This window comes from Paralichthys olivaceus, chromosome 23, assembly GCF_024713975.1.
Source record: "Paralichthys olivaceus isolate ysfri-2021 chromosome 23, ASM2471397v2, whole genome shotgun sequence".
Taxonomy (NCBI): Eukaryota; Metazoa; Chordata; class Actinopteri; order Pleuronectiformes; family Paralichthyidae; genus Paralichthys; species Paralichthys olivaceus.
In genome coordinates this window covers 15707789-15733363 of record NC_091115.1, presented here as the reverse complement: position 1 = coordinate 15733363, position 25575 = coordinate 15707789, and the positions used below count along the sequence as shown (strand labels likewise).

Below are 25575 nucleotides of genomic sequence, written 5' to 3'. Positions count from 1 at the left end.
TTATATATTATATTATATATATATATATATATATATATATATATATTATTTCTACCTGCTCTTGCTCAAAGTTAATAATCAATCCTGTCCGAAGAAGCATGGACGTTTGAAATCCACAGTGTGATCACACATACAGATCTTGGTTGTTTAATATAAACTATATATAATATTATTTCATTTAAGTGTGTGTATTAGGACGGTATTGCGGTTTGATCGGCACGATACGACTTTAACACACCGCGCGCGCACTGACGCCGATCGGCTTCTAGCGGACGATCCCTTTTTCTGCCGCAACACCGGCGCGGGCACTGTCCGGAACATCCGGCTGTGGCTCCTCAACATAAACAGCTATGGCGGAGGCAGCAGCAGCAGCGTCCGCGGCGGCGTCAGGAGTAACAGGAGGCTGGACCAAACACGTAACCTGCAGGTGAGACGACACCAGCGTCGGTCCGGGTCGCCGCAGATAAAGAAACGTTCGCGTCGCGGTTGTTTTGTCACCGCAGCGATGAGCGGCTGTCAGCGGCGCCCCGAGGGCTCAGCTGTTAGCTCGATGCTGTAGCTCCACTCCTGGTGCTGTCTGCAGTGGAGGCTCCGCGGCCACTAGCTTCGTCGTGAGGGGTAAACACGGTTAGCGGTCGTGTCACACCGTGACGCTGGGCTACCTGTAGCAGCTGTCACACGAGAACAACCGCGCGAATCATTCACGCTAGTGGCGATTAGCTCAGCGAAGCTACACTGGGACTCTAGCACTGGCACCTGCTGTGTGTTCCACACATCCAGACTCGGCGAGCTGCCCTCACGAGACCAATTGTTTGTTGACACCGTGCCACGATTAGTGCGCCGGCTCTGAGAAACGTGAAAGACGACATTCAGACTCACTGCCATTCCTTCTGGTTGTTAGAACACGCGTGAGGTTTCAATCCTTGTTTTGATTTTTTTTTTTCCAGATATTTCATGCATGGACTCTGCAAAGAGGGAGAAAACTGCCGATATTCCCACGATCTGACCAGCAGCCAACCTGCAGCCATGATTTGCAAGTTCTTTCAGAAAGGAAACTGTGTGTTTGGGGACCGTTGCAGGTAAACACACACACACACACACACACACACACACACACACACACACACACACACACATTGTTAAAAGTTCAATATTTGCTGCTAGATTAAGTGAAGTGTGTTTGGATTGTTTGCGCTCAGCCGACGTGTTTCAAGTGCACCCAGCTGTCAGTGGAGCTGCACGACAACTTCCCTTTCTAAAACTGGCGTCTGCGCCCTCGGCCAAGTGACAGCGCAGCAGCTCTGTGGCAGGGCTTCCAAGAAGTGTTTCACTTTGCCCCTCAAGTGCATCTGACACCCGAGACTGCTCCTTCCTGAGGTCAACATGTTGTCGGTCCGCGTCTGCACCGACTGCAGGTTGTCGCTGTAGGTCTGAGGAAGTGAAATCGCTTGCCCGTGGTGTTACAGCAGTGCACATTATGACATATGCAAGCTGAACTTGAGTGTTTGTAGAGCTGGCGGAGGTTTCATTGTGAGAGCTGAAGCGTGCTTGTGGCTTTCTCACCTTAGTAGAAATGAAAAGGACCAAAATTCCAATACAGGCATGATGCTTCCAGGCTGATGGAACACAACCAGTGACTCGCACGGACAGGATTGGCACAACTCATGTCCTTATCCATATGAAATCTGTGTGGCCTGAAAGATCAGAGTGGCACATGAGGTTGGTTTTGGGTTGGTTTGAAATTGAAAACAAATCAGACTCACACATAATAAACAAAACCTTCATTATCTTCAATTCCATCAAATGTAGGAGGTCTGAAGTATATTTTCTAAACATATCTCTCTGTCAGGAAGACATAAAAATAGATTCTCCAACCCGGTTTTGGCACACAACACATTTAAATACATTTTTGTGTCCTGTGAATAGTTTTTTTTGAATTAGCTGTTTTGTTTTGAGAGTTTCATCTGTGTTGTTCCTGCCTGGCAACATGCAGCCAAGTATTCATTTCACAGCACTTTGGGCAGTGTGTGATCTACAACGTGCCTTTATAAGGTAATCTGTGTCAGTGGACATGATGTTTTTTTTCAATGTCAGATATGCTGTCATTACATGTCTGGCTACAGACTTATCAGAGAGTAAAAGCAGACACAGTGTTTCAGTGATGGATTGTCTCACAGAGATTTCTTTTTGTCCACATTAGAACTAAGCCTTTGTTGACCTGTGTCTTCCTGACAAATCTGGAACACTGCGGTATCTTTAATATATTCATCAGTGTATATGTATGGGCTCAGACATTCAGCGGTATTGTCCTTTGAGAAACTGATTAGGCCTGTTGTCAAGCTTGAGTGTACCCAGACAGCAGCAGCCAGCTTGTTCAGACAGCGTCTGCTCCGTGTCTGGCTTCACGAGCATCCCTATAGTTACCAGGGCACTTGTAGGACCACCCCAACATCACCAGGGACGCATTAGTCACCCACACACTTGACCGTTTTCTTCAATAGTTGGTATGTTGCCTTTAGAAAGCCTTCAGCTGAGTGTGTATATCACTAAGCTGCGGCTGTTGTTGTTGTGTTGATAAGTCACATTCCTCCATCATTGTGATGGAACTGCAGTAAGGAAGATGTCCTCATTATGTCTGTGACCCCCATGGGGCTGGGCTGCCTGTATTATGAGTCCTCAGAAAAGCTCTCAGTGTGGGGGTCTATTATGGTTGAATTCCCTGAGCTCGATCTATTGTGACTGGCTCTGTCTCGCTCTCTCACTCTGTCTCTGTGTCGCTCTCGCTCTCCCTTCTCTCTCTCTCTCTCCTGCAGCCCCCAGGGCCAGACAGAGTGCACTGCAGCCTGCATGGCAATTGCATAACATTCTCTGTTTCCCTCCTGTTTTGTTTCTTTGAGCTGCACACCACCCCCCCTCGCTCCTCCTCCTCCCTCCCTCTGTGCTGTTGCTGGGTTCCCCAGGTTCACTCCACTGCAGCACCCTCCTTGCTCATTTATATATGCGTAACTCCGCCGCCCTCCTCCCCTCCCTCCTTCCTGGGAACAGACTGGTTAACAGTGTGTTGCGATGGCGCTCGCCATCATGGAAGCTAGAGGAGAGATAGGCCAGGTCTTCCTTTTGTATGACTGTGTGCACAGGCTGTCATGGGCTGTTAGTCATGCCGTGTTATAGCCATGGACTTGACTTGCTTTCTATAATGAGGCCGCTCTTACACAAAGCTCCATGTTGACAGCTGAGGGTGTGTTCTCATCAGTGGTGCTCCATTAATCATACCATAATGTTCAGATAGTATATGGTATAATGGTTCTGCTGTGGTTATATCAGCAGGAGGAGTCGCTTTTTAACACTCCTCACTTCTCATTTGCTCGATTAGAAAATGTGAAAAGTCTGACAAACACCACATGACAAACTGTGCATGATCAAATTGCTGATAAAAAATGGAGAGAGAAAAAAATGACACTGTGAAGGAGATGGGAGAGTGCGAAAGTTTTTATTGGACTTTATTCATTGTAACCTACAAAAGACAGCCTGCAAGACAGTATTGAAACTAGCGTTAGTTTAATGGTGGGTGCTTTAATCATTTCACATTTAAGTATTCTATAGGGTAACTGAAATGCGGTATTCCTGAGGGCTTCATAAAATACACAACTATGCTTTTAATATATGTTAACAAAGCTTTCTTTAACAACTCTGATAGAGTAACAGTATGTTTAACATGAAGAAAATGCATTACATACAAGATTGAACACTGGCTGCAAACTTCTCAAAAGTAGTAGATATTTATTTGAATGTAAATGAAAAGTGCATTGTGATAAACTCTTAAATAGTAAACTATGTAAAGTTTAGATGAAGATGAGAACCAGAGAATTAGTCCAGGTAGTCAGCAGCTAGAGGTGTGGAAATGTCTCCATTCCAAGAAGCATTTATTGATTCAAAGAAGTCAATCAAAATTTAAAACACAATTCTCAACATCAACAATTATTATAAGACTTACTTCAGTTATTAGAAGACTTAGCTCCATTGTTTCCTCTTTGGTTAAAGGATATGCTCACAGGCCTTGTCTTGCACCCATGCAAAGCAGCGCAAAGCAATATGCAAATGTGTTTTTCGTTTCAGACAACATGCTTTTCCCGTTCAGCACCCACATTGTTTAAATATACAAATGCACTTGCACGCATATGAGCGTTCATGGACATGTTGGTCTTAAAACGAGGTGTCCTCCAATGCATTGTTGACACTGCTGCTGTCTTGAGGCAGAGAATGTGTGTGCACAGGTAAACGGACAAACCTGTTTTGAAATGAGAGGTGCAGTTATTTTGAGGATGCATTTACAAGTACGTGTGTGTAACTCTACTTGTTACACACCGGGACTTTCAGCAGTAATGATAGATGAAACTGATAAAATTCTATTTTACCAATTGTGAAAATACGCGGGTATGTAAACAGACCTGTCAGGTACTGAGAACACTTTACTCTGGTCAAGCATTGAGAATGTTCTTTCTTACTACTTGAGTTATCTGGCACTATGTGTGGCACTCTGAGTGCTTTGCTGCATGTTGCATCCAAAACCCATAATAATGAATCGACTAAGTACAAGATTTCTGAACCATGTGCCTGCTAAGCCCCTCTGATTTTAAATTACCTCAAATTACCTCAGAAAACCCCTCAGGCAGTGCATCATTATGAAAACATTTTATTTTTTAAAGAAAATAATTTAGAAATTGTGAAAATACATAGATACAAATTTAGACATTATTGTATTTACTCCTAAAATACAATTAGCCCTAGGCAATAGTCAGCATCTGTAACTGACATTCATTCACTTGTACACAAGTACCACAGCTGACACAATGTTAAACTGTAAGCCCAGCACATTCACCTGGAGTTAACATTAACGACGCTGAATCTCGAATGTTGAGTTACAGCTCCGCTTCTACAAACGTGTAGATTACAGAGGTGATATTACACAATGGAATGTTTTAGTAAGATCAGATAGAGACGACTTGCTGTTCAGTAAATATCCTGTATCATCCAGACCCTTTCTGTACTCTGTTCCCCAGACTCCATCCTCCTGTTGAAGTATAAATAGCAGATGACTGATGGGGTTAGTTACCAACTAATTCCACTATCAACTAACATCCGTCATGTCAACAACAAATCAATAATGTTAGTTGGCCAAGGTTTCTAACATTATCCTTGCTGGCTTGTTTTGCCTGCAGAAATGTCAGGTTTGTAATTACCTTCAGTAAGGATGATATGGTTTCAGCTGCATTGCTTTGTTTCTCTGGGTTGTTCTTTCACTTTTGTTTAACGTGAGATATGGCAAATATGTGTTAATCTCAATGGAAAAATTCAGAGGATTTGGGGGATGCAATTTCATGCAAATATGAATCTGGGTCAAGGTAATTAAAATGTGTTTTTTTTTAAGGGATAAAAGCTTTTTCCAGCTGCTGTATGTTAACAAACAGGACTAGAATTATCTAAGTACCACCAACATGTAGCTGATGAACGTAATGTGACCTTAGCTATAAGGTTTGTTTTTAACATTAGAGTGGAGATATATGCTTCTAGTGCAGTTCTAGTTTATACTGTTGTGTGTGCACATGTGTGTGTTTGCCATGTGTGTGTGTGCCATGTGTGTATATTTCTGTGTTTGCATGTTTGAATATGAGCATTGTTTCCTTGATCTAGCCTCATATTTATTGTGGAAAGTTGCGACAACGATATTCATGACGATATAGGTAAGAAAATACTGGACAACGTTTGACTGGCGACTGCAGCTTGCAGGCAGCAGCATTTATTCGTGCGAACAAACCAAATGTTTTAACAGCCACTGGATAATCTTTTGTCTTTCTGTGACCAGTTTGTGCTGAGTTGGCCTATTTCCACTTGAGCATCCCAGAGTGCCCGCTGCTGCTTCCAGCAGTGAGCAAAGGCAGGCACAATCTTTTTTCCAACTCTCACTGCTCTGTCAATCCTGGGTCCTTCACACTCCTCTCTGAAGATAAAGAACGATACTTAGTCTCTCTCCCTGTCTCTCTCTCTCTCACACACACAGACACACACCAGATTATCTTTTTAGATATATTACTGTGGTGGCTGCACTTTCCATCATCAGGTTTAAAACGGGTTGAATCAACAATCTATTATTTATGATAGTCTAATCTGTGCAATAGACAAATGAAAGCACATTAATAACACTAGTACATATTTTACAAAAAGGAAAGGTAACATGTTTTACAGCTAAAGGCAGGAACTATTGCCCATGCCAATATGACTCATGGAAATAATTGTTTGGGGAGTGTCTGCTATTAGGCTTTGAAGTGGGGGTTATAATAGAGGATTATCATTTTTGGTTTTGGTTTAATGGTTAATGAAACGTACCAATAGCAAAGTGCAGATGATGGGCAAAGCATGACAGTGTGGTCCATTTATTGAGAGCGATGGCTTTGACCACATCGGCCCCGCTGTCTGTTGTCACACACCTGTTGGTCCTCTTCCACGATTTAAGGAACGCCCTTAAACCACTCGCAATATTTTCACCATCCCCGGGAAAGAAACTTGTCTCAAGGCATGCTGCACGGTCAGGATGATGTATGGTTCCGCGGTCCGGCTCGACCTCAGGTCTGTGGTTGAGGCAATAAAAGTAGGCTATGTAACGACATCAGGACTTTCCATCCACCGTTTGCTCTTCCTGTCACGCGGAGAGCCACTAGCAAGAGCAACTAGCGATGCTCCAGCGATGCTCGGTTGAGTCATTTGTTTACTGTTGGGCCACACATCACCAGCTGCTTGTGGCCCCTGCTCACGTGCCTTCATAGCCTGGACTTGTTTTTCACTTCAAATGTTGAAACAAGTTGAATGTGTTTCCACCTTCAGCAGTAACAGTTCTCTTGTATATTTTGCAATGTATTGTACTTTGTTGGAAGTCTGAAGTCATCGGAGGCTGACACGCTGCTCTTGCTCTCAGACATGTTGTAACAATGTTGTGCGCACTAAGGAACGTAAATGCACCATACATCATTGCGTCGCTATATCATTAATATTGCGATATTACACTTTTTATTATCACAGAATAATTTGTACCTGGACGGTATGATATGGCACAGCCCTAGTTAGGTTACAGCTGTAGTGAACCGTTGATGTCCTCAAATGACCTGAGCCATAGATTAGCACACTTCAACAGAGAGGAACTTGTACTAGGGTGTGTTCATCATGTGACATACCAGCTTTATGTCCCGGACGTCTTGTACATTAAGTAACTGTACAGTACGTAACATTCTAAAGTTATTTTTGTTGAATTATACTCCTGAACATATTTGTGGAGAGGTGCCTCCAAGGGATTCCTTCTGCAGGCAGTAAGTGAGCTGTCAATAAATATGTAGTACGACTCCTCATGCGGCGAGGCTTTAACACAGTGTTCGCTGCTGGAAGACGTAGCTATGGTTAGCTCACAGGATGGGAAGCTCCCATTACCTGCTGTACTTGAGATCACACACACAACAAGTACGTAGGTGAGGGACTGGGTGGAGCATAATGGAGCAATGTGACTGAGGAGTAGTGGGAGTACAGTTAGAGTTTCATGTTATACCGCAGTAAAAACTCTGATGGTTGTTTGAACAGTTTCTGTTCTTAATTACATCAATTAACGAGGTAATTTAGTTGAAAGTCTTCAAGACACTTCAGCGTTATGGTGATGTTCTGAAATGATTTTTGCAGCAAGCTAAAGCCTTCATGGTGTTAGGGCTAGATGGTGCTATATTAATTTAATTTCTAATAAATATATTATGTACATTTTGCACATTTGAACAATACAGTAATTATAGTGGTAACAGTAAGTCCTGGCACTCAATAGTGCAACAAAATTGTCACATTTTTATGTTTGTTTAAATATATATATATATATACATACATTCATAATTGCAAGCCATGTGTCATTATTCATATTAAAAGTACCACAGATAATTGTGTAACAAATGATGATTTAAAAACGCAGAGCTAAAGATGGAGGTACAATGGCTGCCTCCGTGCTCACCTCAGCGTGGTTGGCCACGTGTAAATGTCCGATTATCTGTTTCAGTTATAAAACTGTTTGCCCACGGATTATGTGGACTACAACCTTATCCCACCATTTGACACGGAGTCCAGAAGGTGTATAACTCTCACTTAACTATAGCATTTATTTTGGTAATGTAGCCCATGTATATGTTAGAGTCCCCAAAGAGAACCTTCGGGATGTTTATCCCAGATAAAGCTACTTTACTAGCTCTGCACTAAGGTTTACTCATTAGAATATTATAGTTTTTTCTTTATCTCTCAGGCCAATCACAATAGATTGTTATCACAGCAAAAATGAGCACTCATTCATTTATATCACTGTCATGTACAGACAAATTCAACATTATGTGCTGTCGTCTTGTCCGTGTTCTTTTCTGTCAAATGGACATGACATCACTCTGTGCCTCTAATATTTTGACCGTGGCCCCTGAAGGATACTGTGTCTGTCTCAGGTTGTGAAACTGTAATCCTCTGCACAGCGAAAGACTGTCGAGATCAACCTACACCTAAAAACAGCCCAGCCCAGGAAATGCCAGTTTACATTCCAGTTGCATGCCTTATTATTATTATTTACAAGGGGTCGAGGAAAACTAAAATATTCTTTTAACTGTAAAGTACTGGAATGGACAGTTGAAAACAGTGTCACTAAAATAATGCTCTGTTCTGAACAAACTGTTCATACTTAAGGTCAAACTGAGTCCACTATCTTGGAGTTGTCCTTGTCCTCTGTGTCTGTGGACTGTCGTGTCATTGAAGTCTTAAGGCACAGATAAGGCTGAGTTTTAATTACTGGTTGCAAAACAAAATGCACACTGTACTGCTTGTTATTTTGAAGCTTACACTCTTTCATGTGCATGTTTCGGGTTGTCCGTCTCATTCTTGTGAACACGGTATCTCAAGAATGTCTTAAGAGAGTTCCTTCAACTTTGGTCCAAATGTTCACTTGGACTTAAATCACCTGTCCTTAGCCTAACTTTGATGTTCTCACAGATTATATAAATATGTACAGTATATATATATATATATATATATGTATATACTGTACATATTTATATATATACATATATGTATGTATACACTACCATTTTTTAAAATTATTAGTACAGTTTAAATGAATGAAAACTACTTACCTGGAATCTCAAGGACAGCACTGTTTTATTTTATTTAATCTTTATTTAATCAGGCAGTCTCATTGAGATTTCCAATCGCGTTTTCAAGAGAGACACAGAACATTCACAACCAGCAATTTAATACAACAAAAGAAATCAATAAATAAAACTAACACAATGAGGACTAATTAAAACAATTACAAGAATCATCAAAAATGTCAGATAACGCAGTTTTAAATTGACCAAGGGGAATTTAAAATTTAAAACTGCAGCCGTACACATTGCAGCTCATCGTCAGTGTGAGCGTAGGGGATACTGTATCTGAGGTGACGTAGTTTTAAATGAGAGAAGAGATGTGAGGTAGTTTGGAAAGGCCTCCAGACCTGCTGTTTTATGTTCAGGTCGTGCTAACTGCCGTTTTCAAAGGTGAAAGGAGGCTGTAAATAAAGATGGGCAACGCGCCTCTACTTCCTCGCACTGTACAAATTGAAGTTTATGAGCTAAAACTAATGGCAGGCAATGTGGAGGAGATCAAATTTCAGTTGACAGACGGGGACACGGGATGGTCAAATGGACTGAGGGACTCATGCTTTCCAAGAAAACACAATCTGAGCACAATAACCAATAGACTTGGCTGCACACTTGTTTATCATCCATACTGCTACGTTTGTAGGTGTAGATTCAGTAATCCTGGGTTGCACATATTGTCTCAAAATGACGATTTTGTATCGTCAGCTATCAACTTAGGTTCAACTGTTTTGTAATCAAGCTCCTCTCCTTCCGTCCCGTATCGTTCCTGTGATTGTAACTCCCCTTTATTTTTTGTTTTGGGCATTGTCAATTATTTGCAGTTAAACAAACCTGGTCCCATGTGACTTCTCAGGTTTGAACACTGTAAACCGGCAAAAAACGAGGAGCCGCCCACACCACAGATGCTGCCGCTGCCCTCCGCCCCGCTGGCCGGCCCGTCAGACCCAGAACCCAGTGGGCCAACACCTGGCACAGGGGCACAAGACTGGGTCAACGCTGCTGAGTTTGTTCCAGGACAGCCGTACTGTGGACGGGGTAAGTGACTACCATTATTGATGCTGTCATTCAAACACCATCTCCTATGTAGGGACAACTTTTTTCATGATGTCCTATTTAATGCTTTGTGATTTGATCCCTATGTTTTACTTTATGAAATCATCCAAACATTTGTGACATCAGTTCACAGCCACCTGCGTTTATTTAACTTCTATCCAGTTTATTTTTATCAGCAACAGGCAGCTGTTCACATCACATATTCAAATCCCATCTATACTTATAAATATATATATCTATATATATCTATATATATAGATATATATAGATATATCTGTATATATATAGATCTATGGTGGCAGGGACATGGAAAAATCAGCAAGTTAAGTCTAAATGACAACAATATTTATCAATTTTTTGTCTACAGGTAGAACTAAAAGTCGATAATTTATCTTTTTCCTGTGGGCTGTACTCAAGTCAGCTGAACAAGAAGCCTTAATGACACTTAAAGGATGCCACATAGCTTGCAGACCAGACTTCACTGCCACGTTAAAGTTTAAAGATCGGTTGCAGCTGCCTTTTCATATAGCTACATACCCTCCTGAGCTGGTACCAGTTCATTTTCTAAATTTAAACCCTGGTCCCTGTGGTTAAAAAGCAGTTCCTGCAAAGGTTCTCAGTTCCTTGGGAAAGTTTCTGAAGTGGAAATGCAGCTTAAGTGCACTAAATAAAAGTTTAGTTCAAGTTGTGTTTTCAGATTTTCATCAATTGCAAACACGACAAGTCGTATGTTTTCTGACTAACTTACCAAAATAAATTTGTCTTTGTCTCTAATAATGACGCGTCCCTCTTGTCCAGCTGAGCCAGTGAAGGTGGAGAGCACCGGCCCTCTCATCGAGGAGTTTGACAGCGACACGGCACAGAACAACAAACAGCTGAGGAAGCAGCTCTGCCCGTACGCCGCTGTCGGAGAGTGCCGCTACGGAATCAACTGTGCCTATCTCCACGGAGACGTGTGTGATATGTGTGGCCTTCAGGTGCTCCACCCCACTGACAGCAACCAGCGCTCAGAGCACACTAAGGTAACCCACACGACCTCAATGTGCATTCACATTAACAATGCTGGTCGGGGGAATTCATTGTCCTACTGCCATACGCGTCCTGCAGTCCTTGGATTTATTAGAGGGTGAGGGAGGGGGGTGGGGGGTATAGCATGAAGCAGAAATAATAGAACTGACACATTTCCTCATCTATTCATCCTCGTGGTGACTGTTCTGTGAGGAGGCTGCAGTTTTGAAGAGCAAGTGATTGAATTGACTTCTGACTCTTTTGGAGTTGTTTAAACTACAGATACAGAGAAGAGGTTCTTCTCTTACAAATCATCTCAGGCTGAGACCTGAATTATTTTGAGTGAAGAGTTAAAAAAAATATATCTTTTTCTATATCTACACTTTGTGCATGCCCTCTGTTGCTTTGTGTGCCAGAAACAACAACAATGGTGGCTACATACCAGTTTTTCTACGTTGGGCGTGCACTGCTGTGTCTAATAACAAGCTTGCAGCTTAATTTAGCATCACCGTACCACATCACCTACATTCAGAGGCATCACCTACATTGTCTACTGCATTCTTCTCTGGTATTGACAGATCATTGGTGTAATTTTTATTGCCACCTACTGGCCCGGCTTGCTTGTTTGAGCCCTTGTAGTCACTTTTGTGTTCTCGTCTGGATATTTTGCAAATCCAAGCTCATGTGGACGGAGATATTTTTTTTAACAGAGGAAAAGGCCTTAGACAGTAACACTTAAATATGTCTTTTTAAAGTCTTAAATATGATCCACAAAGTCCAGCTTGAGTTACACATCTTTCAAATATGTCCCAATCATTGTTATTTTATTCCATCCACAACAATCGCATGGTGAACATTAGCTCAATGCTGCTATCATGACAAAGTCATCTGCAGGGAACATGTGCTTAACATGTATTAACCTGGTAAATGCAGTGTTGCTGGATGATGTTGAGCCGCACGGGAACTTGAGCCTGGTTCGACTTTCTGCCTGACAAGAACCGCAGCTGTGTCAATACAATGGTCTAAGTTCAAATGAATGTAGAGGGCTGTTTTTGTTTTCATGTTAATCAAGTACTACTGCCGCTGAGCACAGTCCGAGCACATCACACAATCTAGTCAGAAGTTTAATAAAACATCTGAGGTTGAATGAAACTCTGATCAGGTTGTGGTTTCGATGATTGAGCTGTTCCCTCCCCTAGGCGTGCATTGAGGCCCATGAGAAAGACATGGAGATTTCGTTCGCCATCCAGCGCAGCAAGGACATGATGTGCGGTGTGTGTATGGAGGTGGTGTTTGAGAAGGCCAACCCAAGCGAGCGCCGCTTTGGCATCCTCTCCAACTGCAGCCACTGCTACTGTCTAAAGTGCATTCGCAAGTGGAGGAGCGCCAAGCAGTTTGAGAGCAAAATCATCAAGTGAGTCATTTGTTATTGACAGTGAGGGTTCGGATAGTGAGTGTTTTTTCTCCGGAATAATTCGTTTTTGTTAGTTGAAAGACTGAAGTGTCTTTGTTTCTGCAGTAAACTGTCGGCTCCATAGCTCTCAGACTAAATAGTAAATAATTTAAAATCTATATCTGGTAGATTTCCCAAGGAGATTGTCTAATAGATATTAAGGGAAGTACTTTTTTAGCAGTTTTTTTTACCCCCTCTCGCACCTTGAATGTTTTAGACATCATGCACGGCTTCTCTCAAACTTAGAAAATATTAATGAGCAGCTGCAGGAATCGAAATAATTTGTGAACATCATATCAGAAGCTTAAAATCTTAGTAATGGGGATTTGAGGCCACACTTTCAGTGGTTATTTCTCTGTGATCCGGGCTCCAGTGTAAAGCAGCGGTGTAAGTTCTTTTTGACATTTTGTGCTGAGGATGTCCTCACTATGATGTTCTTGGGCTCCTTTGATTTTTTTTCTTCTCTGCAGGTCTTGCCCAGAGTGTCGAATCACATCCAACTTTGTCATCCCCAGCGAGTACTGGGTGGAAGATAAGGAAGACAAACAGAAACTCATCCAGAAATACAAGGACGGCATGGGGTACACAGACTTTTTTTTTATGTACTCTGGGACTGTAGAGTATACACATCCATATTCTTAGTACATGTACCTACAGCAGTAGCAGTGTCACTGCCTCTCTGAAGCATGATTTCTCTTTTCCTTTAATAAAAAGAGGCATTTAATTTTCTCTCTGTCTTATCTAATATCTACTCTTCTAAAGCTGTTTTACTAAAAAAAAAACAGCAATTTGATTTTCAGCAATTTCCATTCTCCCTGCAGCATGGAGGAGAGAGATTCTGAGTAGAAAGCTGTTGTGGGTGGATGTGCTCAGAGTCATACAGGAGTGGGATGCAGAATCTGTGGGAGTGGGCAGTAATGGTGGGAAGAAAAAAAGCTGTGCAGACCTTCACTCTGATATTTTGCTTTCATTCAATGAAAGAAAAGCTCCGCTGAGAACTGATTCACCTCCTAAAGATTCTAATGTATGATCTGCCTTCATTTGGAGACCTGATCTGACCTGATGCGTTTGTATTCTGCAGGACTAAACCGTGTCGATACTTTGACGAGGGCCGTGGAACATGCCCTTTTGGCTCGAATTGCTTCTACAAGCATGCCTTCCCTGATGGGCGGCTGGAGGAAGCTCAACCCCAGCGTAGACAGACGGGATCGAACAGCAGAAACCGGGTAACACTAGCCCCCTGGCATTTCAACAGAGTGCTCTTAATTGACACAGTACATTAGCTTTACCCAGATAGTTTCAAATAGTTTAATCATGGGGGCATTAACTATGTGTACCTCTAGCGGTAACCACCATAGCATCACCTCTTCAACTGTGGTGCCCTCTGCTGGATGAAGAGAAGAGGTAACGAGAAAAACAGGAACACTCCTGGCGTCCAAGAAAAATGGATAACCCTGCAATAAATAGTACTTTACTTAAAATAGTAAAGTAGTATTTATTGTCATATAATTACTTTATATGTATATGAGTCAGTGTTGGGAACACATTTATAAAGTATGTACCATTGACCAGTATAACGTCCTTTAAAGCTGCAGCCTCAAAAATCAATATATATAACAAGTGTGGTGTTAGAGGTTGTGTGATATTGCATCACAAAACATAAAGAATTATTAAATTTGCAATGTGTTAAGCGCCTCAATGCATCCTCACTTTATGTTGTGATAATTATTCTTCCTAATCCAACATGTCTGTGGCAACTATGACAAACATGAATTTGTCAGAGCAGAAAAACTTTCTGATGTATGTGAATATAAATTTTGTGTCAAAACATCTGCAGTGTCAGACTAAGGAAACTAAGGAAATTGTATGAGCTGTTGTGGAGATTGTGGAGTACTTGACAGTTTTCAGTACTGCAAGCCTCACCCAAAAGGTTTCTGTACTATTGTTAAGTACTGCCCCACCAGGAGGAACTTTTTGGGGGGTACCAGGGTTTCCTGCAGGGGGTCATTGTCCGAGGAAAAGTTCCTATGGATGAAACACATCTTTTACACAAAATGTAACTAAAGGTCAAATTTAAGATTTCTTCATTGGTTGATTGATTCTTGATTAGGTAAAGTTTTGAGATACCGAGATATGATTTTTGGGATGGGAAGTCAAAATGATTTGTTCAGGAAAATGAATCTGTGTCATATCTGACATGGTGTCATATTTTCCACTGTCCTCCTCAGAACTCGAGGCGAACACCGCTGTGGGACATCTTTGACGAGAGGGAAAGCACCGACTCCTTCGACAACGAGGACGAGGAGATGGTGACGTTCGAGCTGAGCGAGATGCTCCTCATGCTGCTCGCCGCAGGAACCGACGACGAGGTGACAGACTCAGAGGACGAATGGGACTTGTTTCACGAGGAGCTGGACGATTTCTATGAAATTTACCTATAGCAGCCCCCCCCCACTATCCCCCCCCCCTGCCCCCATGTATACTAGACACTAGAATGGACTGTCTTGTGCGAGTGATGGACAGTAGCTTTTTTTCCCCACCCTCTGTATTGTGGCAGTGCCTTTCAGCAGGCCATTAATAAATGAACTTGATAAAAGATAAAAGGAAAAAAAAAAATCCAACACGTCAGTGCGCTCGTGCTAAACATTTTCTAGACATCTATCCTTGTGAGTCTATCTTGTGCGGTTCATGTTAAAAGGAAAAATAAGAAAATGAACTCGATATAAGATTTAACGAAAATTATAACTTTCTTCAAGTATTGCTAATAAAAGTTGTTAAGTTCATTTGTGGGTGTGGGTTTGACTTGTTTATCATCTACCCAGGTGTTTGTACATAATACTGAGACTCTGAGGATGCACTCGAACTTACTCGGCTCCATGTACTGTAACAGTGATGGGCATGTTGTAAGATTTTACAAACGGTTTCTGAAGGCCGAAATGTTTTTTTTTTTTCTTTATTAAAGTTGCTGATAGCCAATATATTGTGCTGATGTTTAATAAATTGACCATAATCACTTTCATGTTGTACTGGAAAGTATTTTCCGTGTCCCCCCCTATAGAGGTCTTTACTTTCTTTTTCCAGCATTTAAAAAAAAACCCTTTTATGAGACATTTAGATCATATACACAAACTGTGTGTGAAACTCATGTAGGGTTGTGTCTTTGCACCGTGCGGCAGAGTGAAGTCTATAGCCCTCATCGTCAGGCGGCCATCTTTGTAACTGGGACACTTCAGTCGCTGAGTAGCTCATTGAATTAGTTACTCAAAGAAAAATTCAAACATGTTGTAAAAGTCAGGAGGACACTCACTGGCTGGAATATATGGAAACAAATATGACCCGAAAATATTTTGAGCTTATGAAATGAAGTTTAAAGTTTATGAACGTGTAAAATCGAAACTAGTTGTAGAAATAACGAGAAAAAGTTTAAAACTGCATAAAACAATGATGGGGTTACACGAATCCTCTCTTTTGCAGTAATTTGTTTGTTAACTCAACTTTGTTTTTATCTCATAAACTCAAAATTGGAAACAACGGAAATGTTTCCTGCCCGTAGAGCGCTGCTCAGTGCTGCCTCTGGTGATAGAAAGCTGTATTGCAGCAATACTACTGAACAAAATACACTGTATCTTTAAGAGGAACACGTTTTATGAGCTGCTCAATGGCTAAAGTGTCTCGGGTACAGGGATCTTTGATTGTGTGACAAAGTGGCTAAGAGCCACGTGATCCCCACCTTCCTCTTGTCGGCACACCCTCTGTAAAGCCATTCAGTTGGTCTGGGAAACATACAAAGTGATTTTTCTGTGCAGCTAAGGTCAAATGTTATGTTAACGTAAGGTTTTCCAGATCCGTTTTATCGTTCTGTGATTCCTACCTGTAGCTTTGGGTCAGACATTCATCAGCAAACTGCTTTCAGTCAAATGGACAAAATAAAGATGGAGGGACATGTTCTCCCTTTCACTATTCTGAGTCGCAGTGTCCGCAGGACGTCTGTGATACCACAAGACAATTCTAAAAGGTCAACACTTGTGACTAAAAAAAAAAACTCATGAGCAGACTTACAGTGCACAGGGTCAAGGAGCTGAGAGACATAAAGCGTGGACTCTGTTCTGTTTCTGCTTCTTGCATTGTAAGCGTCGCTGTTAAGCCGCTCATCCACTGACTCCTGATGGCGAGTCTCCGCTCGTTGAACTCCATTGGAATGCATATGTTTATACTGATGTGTGTTTTCTATGTTCCACAGCCATCCATCCTAACTTGAAATTAAAGTTTATTATCAACCTCTACAGTGTGCCGTCTCATCTGTTTTAATCGGTGAGTACAACACCGAACTCAGCTCAGGTTGTTGTTGTTGTATTTGCCCGATAACATCGCCCTCTGTAAGCGCTACGACCAATACTGTCAAAATTCCCATAATGTACGATCATTTCATTATTTAGAGACAGTATTATGAGTTATAATTATCAGTATAGTAGAGTACTGATCCATGTACTTTTACACCTCTTTTCCGTCTCTCCTGTCAATCATAATCGGAACACTGGCGGAGGATGTGGCTGTTATCTGTTACTCATCAGTGGTGATGGAACTTGCAAAGATTTGAACTACAGCCAGGTTCATCACCCGTGTGGGTCCTCTGGAAACATTTCTGTTGCGTTTCTGTATTTGCATGTGTTGTGACCTTTTGCAGCGCATGTGTCGTCAAAGTGATGAAGTTGTTTTCTTAATATCCACCTTTTTCTTTCTATTTGCATGTGTTTTTTAATCATCAGTGCTTTGAGCTCTCTCAGCCACCGTAACTCTAGGGGGTTTCCAACCAAAGAGTTGTTGCAGTTTCCTGTATATAGTTAATCATCAGGGTTTTTAAAAAAATGTCATTGTGGTGGACTAATGCCAGGCAGCAGCTGTTCTCCCCCTATCATTTGAAAACTCATTTGGAGTTCTAAAAGGAGCAACTAATCTGATTTAGATATTTGGGGTTTCATGCATGTTTTTCTCTTTCTATTTCCATGGCAACAAGTTTCACTCGGCCAAATTGAGAGTCTGCTCTCAACTCTGAACGTTTCACCACACACATTCTGTTTACACTGTGGTTAGGTTCTGACTTGTTATCACTGGCATCACTCAATACGAAACAGCGGCACTCTAAATAAACAGCTGATGACAGGAGTCTTTGAGTTCTGCATTTTCAATATTATTATGCTTTATATGCTCTGCCTGAGAGGTACACAATTTTTAATTTTAAAATAGTTTCTTTGAATCGATGTAACTGTTATTTTTTGTTTCATGTCTTCACATGGCATCTATTGGACTTCTATCCGTCCTGGGAGGGGGACCCTCACATGTGTCTCTCTGAGGTTTCTATGTTTTTTCTCCTGTTAATAGGTTTTTATTTGGTCATTTTTCTTTCCCACTCTTGTTAAGGACAGAGGGTGTCACACTTTGTTAAGCCCTATGAGACAAATTTTGATTGATTGATTGAACATTCAGAATATCTTGTTCAGAATGAACAGACACAGAAGCTGTTAGAATAAAAAAACCCAGCTCCCTCAAGTCTAAAAATAAAACTCACACACACATACAGAGTTCAGTGAGGGCAGCCCTTCGCCCTTGGAGTCTTCCATGGCAACAGCACCTGTGTGTTCCATTCAGCCAATCAAATTCACCCCTGACTCTTGAGAATCCGAGTCACGTGACCAGCAGCACAGCCTTTGACCCTCCTCTATGTTATTGTGATGATTTTATTTTAATATTTTATTTCTTTAATGGAAGCAGAGATTTCAGTCCAAAGGTTTTGGACATCAGTCATGATTCAGCCAATTAGTTCCAGTGCTGCTCTCTGATTGGTCAACTCAGCCAATTGCTTTGTGTCTGTTCTTTTGTTTTTAATGGTTCTTTCTTATTTGTTGTTGTGTCTGGGGAATTAGTCAGATGTCATCTCCTGATGACTCTGACTGAAGATGGTCGGAGTAGATATGAGCATCACTTTGGAGGTGCTGATGGAAACATGTCATTCAAAAACACAGAAATAAAAATAACCATAGCAATAATGATAATAATGATAAGAAAAGATGACAGGATGTATGCATGAAGAGAACTGCTCCTGGCCTGTAAACACACAGGCAGGTGTTGGAGACATGTTAAGTCCATTCCAGCTGCAGGAGTCCGCGCCTGTCTTTGCGCATGTCTGTGCCTCCACCTTGGAAAGCATCGGGGAGGAAGGAAAGAAGGAGAAAAGGAGGCGACCGCACAAATACAATGGTCTCTGAAACTGGCAACGACAATCTGAAGGCCGACTATCTCCAGTACGAAGCGAGCTACTCCCCCGACTCATCCTCTCCGGAAGCCGGCCAGCTGAGCAGGAGGCGGGACACCCAGACCACCAGCGGCAGCATCAACCCGGAGGAGAGAGGCAGCATCCAGCCCCTGGTCTCCTCTGCCACGGCCGCCTCCTGCATCATGACATCGGGGGAGTTCATGCAGAGCGCCCCGCTGCTGGCGCACAGGTCCAAGAGGAGCATGCTGTACAAGGCGCTCTGCTTCCTCCTGCTCGTCTTCCAGGGCGGCGTCCTGGACTTCTACCTCATCATCTTCACCGACCTGTACTGGTGCTCGTGGATCGCCACGGACCTGGTGGTGATCTCGGGCTGGGGCATCTTCTTCATGAAGAACGCGCGGAGCAAGCGGGAGCGGGCCTGCGGCTTCCACCAGAAGAGCTCGATCTTCGGCTGCAACCTCGGCGAGTTCACCTACGCCTACCTGGCCTGGCTCATCTATGTCATCGCCTGCACGCCCAAGGTGGTGCTCATCCTGGAGACCTCCATCCTGGACCTGGTGGCGCTGAAGGTGCCGTGCGGCGCCACCGGATTCAAAATCGTGGTGCTGCTCTCCGCGCCGCTGCTTTTCTGCCTCATCAACTCCATCATCGAGGACCTGAACGGGGCGACGCGGCACCACTCCCACAGCTGCTTCATGGGCACCTGCCTGGACCTGCTGGACAGCTTCACGCTGCTGGAGATGCTGCTGAGGAGCGAGATCCCCACCGCCTACCTCAAGTACACCGTCATCTCCGTGTACTTCGTGGCCCTGGCCGTGCCGGTGGTGTGGCTCTACGAGCTGACCGCGTCGGAGCTGCGCTGCCGGTGGCTGTGGGCGCGCTTCTTCACGGGCCTGCTGGTCAACGCTCCCCTGCTGGTGGTCCGGTGTTTCCAGGTGTACGTGTACGACATGCCCGTGTCGGTGTTCATGTTCAAAAACGTCTTCTTCCTGGCGTGCGCGCTTCTGGAGCTGGTGGAGCAGTGCGCGGCGGTGCGCGGGGTCCGGAGGCTGGCGGGCGGCGGCAACACGGCCCAGTTCTCACACTGCGTGTCCGAGAACGACATGTGTCCGCACGGATACGTCAACACCCTGGCCGTCACCCAGTCGTAGAGCCCCCGGGGGGTTTGGGGCTGGTGCTGGGGGCGCGGGTGCGGGTGGAGTCGTGCAGCGCGCTTGGCACAGCTGAATCTGAATCACAAGTCAAACCTCTGCTCCGGATAGTGGCTTCTTTAAGATGAGTGATGACCTGAAAAACAGACAAGCAACAAACCCACATGTGAGGTATTTAGACAGTATTGTAGATCCTTCCTCACAGAAGTAATTTAAGTATTTTTCTATTTCCAATCTTCCAGTGCTCAACACAGTGGCAGGGCTGGATTCACCTGGATTCAAAAGCCCCCCTGACGTCCCCACCTTAGTTTTGGTCATTGAATTGAGACAAAAACATCATTTTCTTTCATACACTTTACATTCTGGGCTGTTTTGCTGTTATAATGACAGAAATATAGGCCTTGCAGAAAGACCATGGGGCCCCAACAACAGTACAATGTTGGTGGATTGTTTGAAGCGCTCAATATTCAAAAGCAACATGTCCCTGTTAACTGAAGAATCAGCGGAGCAAACCACAAATAACAACGATCAGTGGAACAACAAATAATTCCTACAAGAACCATCTGTGTGCGTTCTTTAGATTATTCAGTTACAGGGACGTTCCCTTGTGGAAAGATGTGCTTTTTAAAATGTGGTGGGCAATGATTGAATCTGCCTCCTTTGTATTTGGGTGCAGCCTGAAATCTCAGAGATAAATATACAACCATTAATGCAACTCAGTTTTCTTAGTCATATATTTGTTTTTAAGTTGCAAATAGGGCTGTGGTTAAAATTTCTCAAGAACAAGTTGCCGTTTGCCAGAACTCTGCAAACATGTTCGTCGTCAGCTGTATTTGAAGTGCCACCAAATACCAGCTGCTCGGCCCAGTTTATCTGATACACAGCCACAACGTAACTGACTGAAACCTCGGAGCTGACTTATCATCTGAGGTTTTGATTCGGAATTCTGGCGACCTTTCTCAATAGCTGGAGAATGGGTTTACACTTTTTTGGACGAGTCTAGAAAGCATCATCAGTACCAGCCTTACAATGCTCCTTTTTTTTTTTTTTTTCTCTCCGACCGGTCATCAGGTGCTAAAGTCGAACGCCGACGCCTGCAACACCTTACAACGAACGGAGGACAGACAAGTGTACTGCAACAGACCTTGTTACGTTGTGTGTTTTAAATCGGAGAGTTTCCCCACTGCACTTGAATGAAAGTACAGAGAGACAGCGTCTGGACCGTGTGGAGTGTACGAGACGTAAAGTGCAATTTGAAGAATCCTGACTCTACTCGTGTGCTTCGGTGTTTTCTATTGATGACAGTGTTGTCTGCTGGTGTTTGCTGCTTCTAAATGCTGTGTCCGGTCCTGAGATTAGAGTTAGACATGTGTGTGTAAATTGGTGCCATGCATACAGACCTAAAGACCCAACAGTGCCACGACAAACAGGTTTTTCTACAGCCCTTTTAAACGGTTACCCCTGGCCAACAGGAGTTTCTGCTGGTTTTGCTGGCTCTGCTACTGTTCTACTACTTACGTCACGTTTGGGATCAGGAGTCCCGACAAACGATCACTGGGGACTCTTCTCTCTTTCACATGTCAGTTTCAAAGCCTAGTTCTCTCCATCACTCGAGGGACCAGCTCTGTCATTGGCCGACAATATTTCTTGTCTGTTAAAAAAATCCAAGCCATGTGTCATTTTCAACACCTGTAGTGGTGGGACCGCATGGAATCGCATTGCTCTTTAAGGTTAAGAAATAGTATTCATGAAAAAAGAGTCTGAGTAACAATCTGAATCCAGTAAATCAGAACTTTTACAGTATGTACTAATCAATATTTTATATTAGCTGTGTCTTACATGAGTATTTTGGTCATAGTAAGGAACCCAGACAGATTTATCCCTAAGCTTCTTTTCGCTCATTCCGCCCTTGACTCCACTTCCATTCCATCCACTGACATTTCAAGCAGACAGCAGTTTTTTTTTAGTGAAATTCTATGGGATGCAATGTGGTCTCGTAGGCGACGCAGGATTGTTGAGAGAAGTGATGTTGTGGTACCTGCTGTGCTTACATACACGCCTGTAGAGAAGTTTTTTTGGAAATCTTTACCTCCCAAAAGAGTCCCTGCTTGGTGGTAGTACTTTATGAAAAGTTGAACCAAGATGCCTGTTTAGTCAAGTGATAGTTTTCGATGTAGCCTACAGCAACATTATTCACAGTTGTATTGAGCTTAATATTTTAGCCATACCTTCCTTTTTTTGTATACATCTTAGTCAATCTCCACATAGCTCGTACAATCTGTTGCCTTACTTTAAGTTGAGCATTTCAGTATTCATTTTGAATACGCTTTGTTACAAGTGCTTGTCTCTTATACTGATCATCAGCAGCACGGTTTGGTCATCATCATCATAGTTTTTGTATTATCATCTTCATTACCATCCCCTGGTGGACTGGAGTGGAATGGCTTGTTGTAGCAGTTGGTCAGACATCAGTCTCATCTCTCCTGGTGGAAAGACTACGGTGGAAACAAGCAAACCTTGGACTTCCTTTTAAAAAGTTCCCGGGACTAAAAGTTCCATGCGTAAATGGTCGAGTAAAGTTTCCAGAACAAAACACTGCAAGAACTTAGGGTTGAAATGCAGCTTTTAGTCATTGAAATTGTTGGAGAATGTCACAAGACACCTTAGAAGAAACGTTGAAGTGATCAGTGGGGCCACCAGAGTGTATCCAAACATCCACTGGTGAATTGAGCTGGAATCAATCTGTGCCTGGTGCAGCTGGGCACAGACAACACTGGCGATTCCAAGCTCCGTCTCAGTACTTTATTTACCATAGTAGATTTACTACACTGATATCAAGCTTACAGTAATGTCAGGTATTAGAGTGTATGTGACTTAAGAGTATGTACAGTCAAGAAATTGTGCAATATGGGTCAGAGGGGGTTCAAACTTATTTTAGTGCCTATTATTTATGGAGTTACAGATGATAGAGTTATGAATGCACGTTGATTCATTATGCTGTATTTAATCACAGTGAGGGTATCAGCGCAGGGGGGACTGTTTCAGGGAGGCTCAGTGAATGGATGTGAACAAATATTACATTTGGATTTAAAGGATTGCCTTGAAAAATCTAAATGAGTGATATGGTTAAAGAGAAAGTTCAGCGATACAGTCATTTTTATGTTTCCAGGCTTTGTCCGAGGGGAGCCCCACGCCCTCAGAAATCACCTCCGTCATACGATGAACGCGGAGGGGTTCGGCCTCGATGAGGGGAAAGCGAGGTCATGAATGTTAGCTGGCTCTCAGACAAGTTCTGCTCCGATGATTCTGGCATGTGAGCGAACCCAGTGTCACCTCGCGCCCACCAGGATTAAAAGCTCAGTTAGATCCATTTAAAATGAACCGAATCGTGGGTTAAAAATGACATCGTGAGCTTCAGTCCAAGACTCATTCTGTATTCACCTCCACTTGAATCCTACAAAGACAATGGGTGTCTAATGTAAAACTCTGATAACTGAGGTTTCCAGCTATTGGCTGCTGCTGCACAAGGAGGATAAGTGTGAGAGGTGACTGTGTATTCGACCTATGCTGAAGTACAATCCTTAACCTGCATCTCAGGGAGCTGAGTTGATTATAAATCCTCCCTCTTCCCCTGACACCGACAGTCACTAGGATACAGGGGAGGGTGTCACCAGGTGTCACGGTTGACTCCAGCTAACATGTTGTCGGTGTCCATCCTCCAGCTGCCTGAGGTCATGGGTCAGCTGTGATATCAGAACGATGGAGAAAAGGGGCAGGATTTCAGTCAGTTCAGCTTTAGGCAGTGCAGTGGAATGTTTAGTCGAAATAATAACTATTATTATTATGTAGAACGATGAATCAAATAGTTCAGAAGATCTACTTTGCTTTGTTTCTTGAGCTTTCAGCCACATCTCACAGTCTTCTCCGGAGTTTCCATTAGTGTCATCATTTGTCCAAACTATGGAACAAAGTGGTTTTAAATGGGAGGGAGCATGGTGATCTCTGCTCATTTCTGTCTCCAGACTCTTGGTCAACTGATGTGGCGTCACATGTGACATCCTGATGATGTCATGCACTACAGTCTTCCTCAGTTTTCTACCTTTATAAAAACTTTAATGTCACATGATGAAAGCAGAGGTGTCTCCATGACAAAGACAGCATGCAAGGATGTCGACCGTGAGATGTGGTTGAAAACTCTGCAAAGTGAGCAGATCTTAAGATTATTTTTTTATTATAACTCATTTCAAGTCAAAGGTTGAAGCCTGAACTCTCGCTCAAATGTTGAACAGTTGGTTGATCCCCTCTGCAAACACCAGGGGGCTGCTGGGACACTGACCCCGATGTCTGACGTGTCTGTGGACGGTTACAGATCATGGAGGTGCTGCTGCACAAACAATGTAACGTGCTGACTGAGAGCAGAACGGCATCTGATTGTATGTTGCTTCTCATGTATTTTGCCAAAATTTTAGCAATGTTATATTATAGTATTTATTATAGTATTTTATATAACTTCCTTGTGCCAGTAATTTAAACCTTTGCTTATGCATTGTGAGGCTCTCTGAAAACAATCTTTATTTGGATTTGCACATAAACGTCACTATCCCAACCACACAAGCGGGACCATTTATTTACATGGAACTTTAAACTGACGTATAGTGGACCTTTAACCTTTAACCTGCATGAATAAGCACAGTTACACTGAAACTACCAAAGGCTTACATGGATGTGGCTATTCAGACTAGCCAGTCATGCTAAACAGATTCAAATGTTTGTTGTTTTTGGCTGTGTGCACTTAAAAACACTCACATTTTTAAATATATGGGTTTCCCTTTTTCTTCAAACTTGTTTACAGGGAAAGAACATTGCTATTGTTTACACATAGGACTATACTCTGTACTATAAAGTTGTGTGGTGTATATCTGTACCGATATAATCAAATCTATGTACTGTAGATGTAAATCAGAGTATTATGTGGTTGAAACCTGAAATAAATCGGAGGAAATTGCTGTAAAACGTGTTTATTTATGAAGCATTCATTTGCAAAGTTAGATTTGATGCAGTATTTAACAAAGAAGACTTTGACATGACACGCTGATACAAATGTTATTTGTGGTTTATCCTCATTCCAATAATCACCTCACAATATTTCCTTCAATGCAGAGAAAACAAAAATGCAAATTAAACCTCACATTTCGTCGTCAGCTGCTCCGAACAAAAGACTAAAGGCTTCAAACTCATAATTAGACGTGGGGCCAAATGTACTTATTGTAAGTCGCTTTGGACAAAAGCGTCTGCAGAATGCCCTAAATGTAAATGTCAATGTTTTTTGATCCTATGCGTCGAAATGTATTTTTCCTTCCTGTTCCAAGAATGATCAGACTGGGCCAGATCCAGGTGCCTCATCCACAAGTCTACATGTACACTTCACCCGTTACTGTGTCT

At 42.7% G+C, this 25575-nt stretch overlaps 2 protein-coding genes across 3 annotated transcripts; both read left to right on the top strand.

The window, feature by feature from the left end:
- The first annotated feature begins 255 nt into the window (after nucleotides 1–255).
- mkrn1 (makorin, ring finger protein, 1) lies at nucleotides 256–16992 on the top strand. Of its 2 annotated transcripts, XM_020099995.2 has the most exons (8): nucleotides 256–427; nucleotides 948–1079; nucleotides 10051–10232; nucleotides 11049–11272; nucleotides 12458–12672; nucleotides 13182–13292; nucleotides 13793–13937; nucleotides 14940–16992. In XM_020099995.2, the coding sequence occupies exons 1-8, from the start codon at nucleotides 351–353 to the stop codon at nucleotides 15150–15152; spliced, it is 1299 nt and encodes a 432-aa protein (XP_019955554.1). In that variant the 5' UTR covers nucleotides 256–350; the 3' UTR covers nucleotides 15153–16992. The 2 variants fall into 2 exon arrangements, with proteins under 2 accessions (XP_019955554.1, XP_069375428.1); XM_069519327.1 differs by lacking the exon at nucleotides 256–427 and having other exon boundaries at nucleotides 959–1079; nucleotides 10019–10232.
- Nucleotides 16993–18077: 1085 nt separating this feature from the next.
- On the top strand, nucleotides 18078–25146 carry tmem121b (transmembrane protein 121B). Its single transcript, XM_069519328.1, has one exon. It carries the CDS (start codon nucleotides 18889–18891, stop codon nucleotides 20131–20133), a length of 1245 nt encoding a protein of 414 aa, XP_069375429.1. The 5' UTR covers nucleotides 18078–18888; the 3' UTR covers nucleotides 20134–25146.
- The last annotated feature ends 429 nt before the right edge of the window (nucleotides 25147–25575 follow it).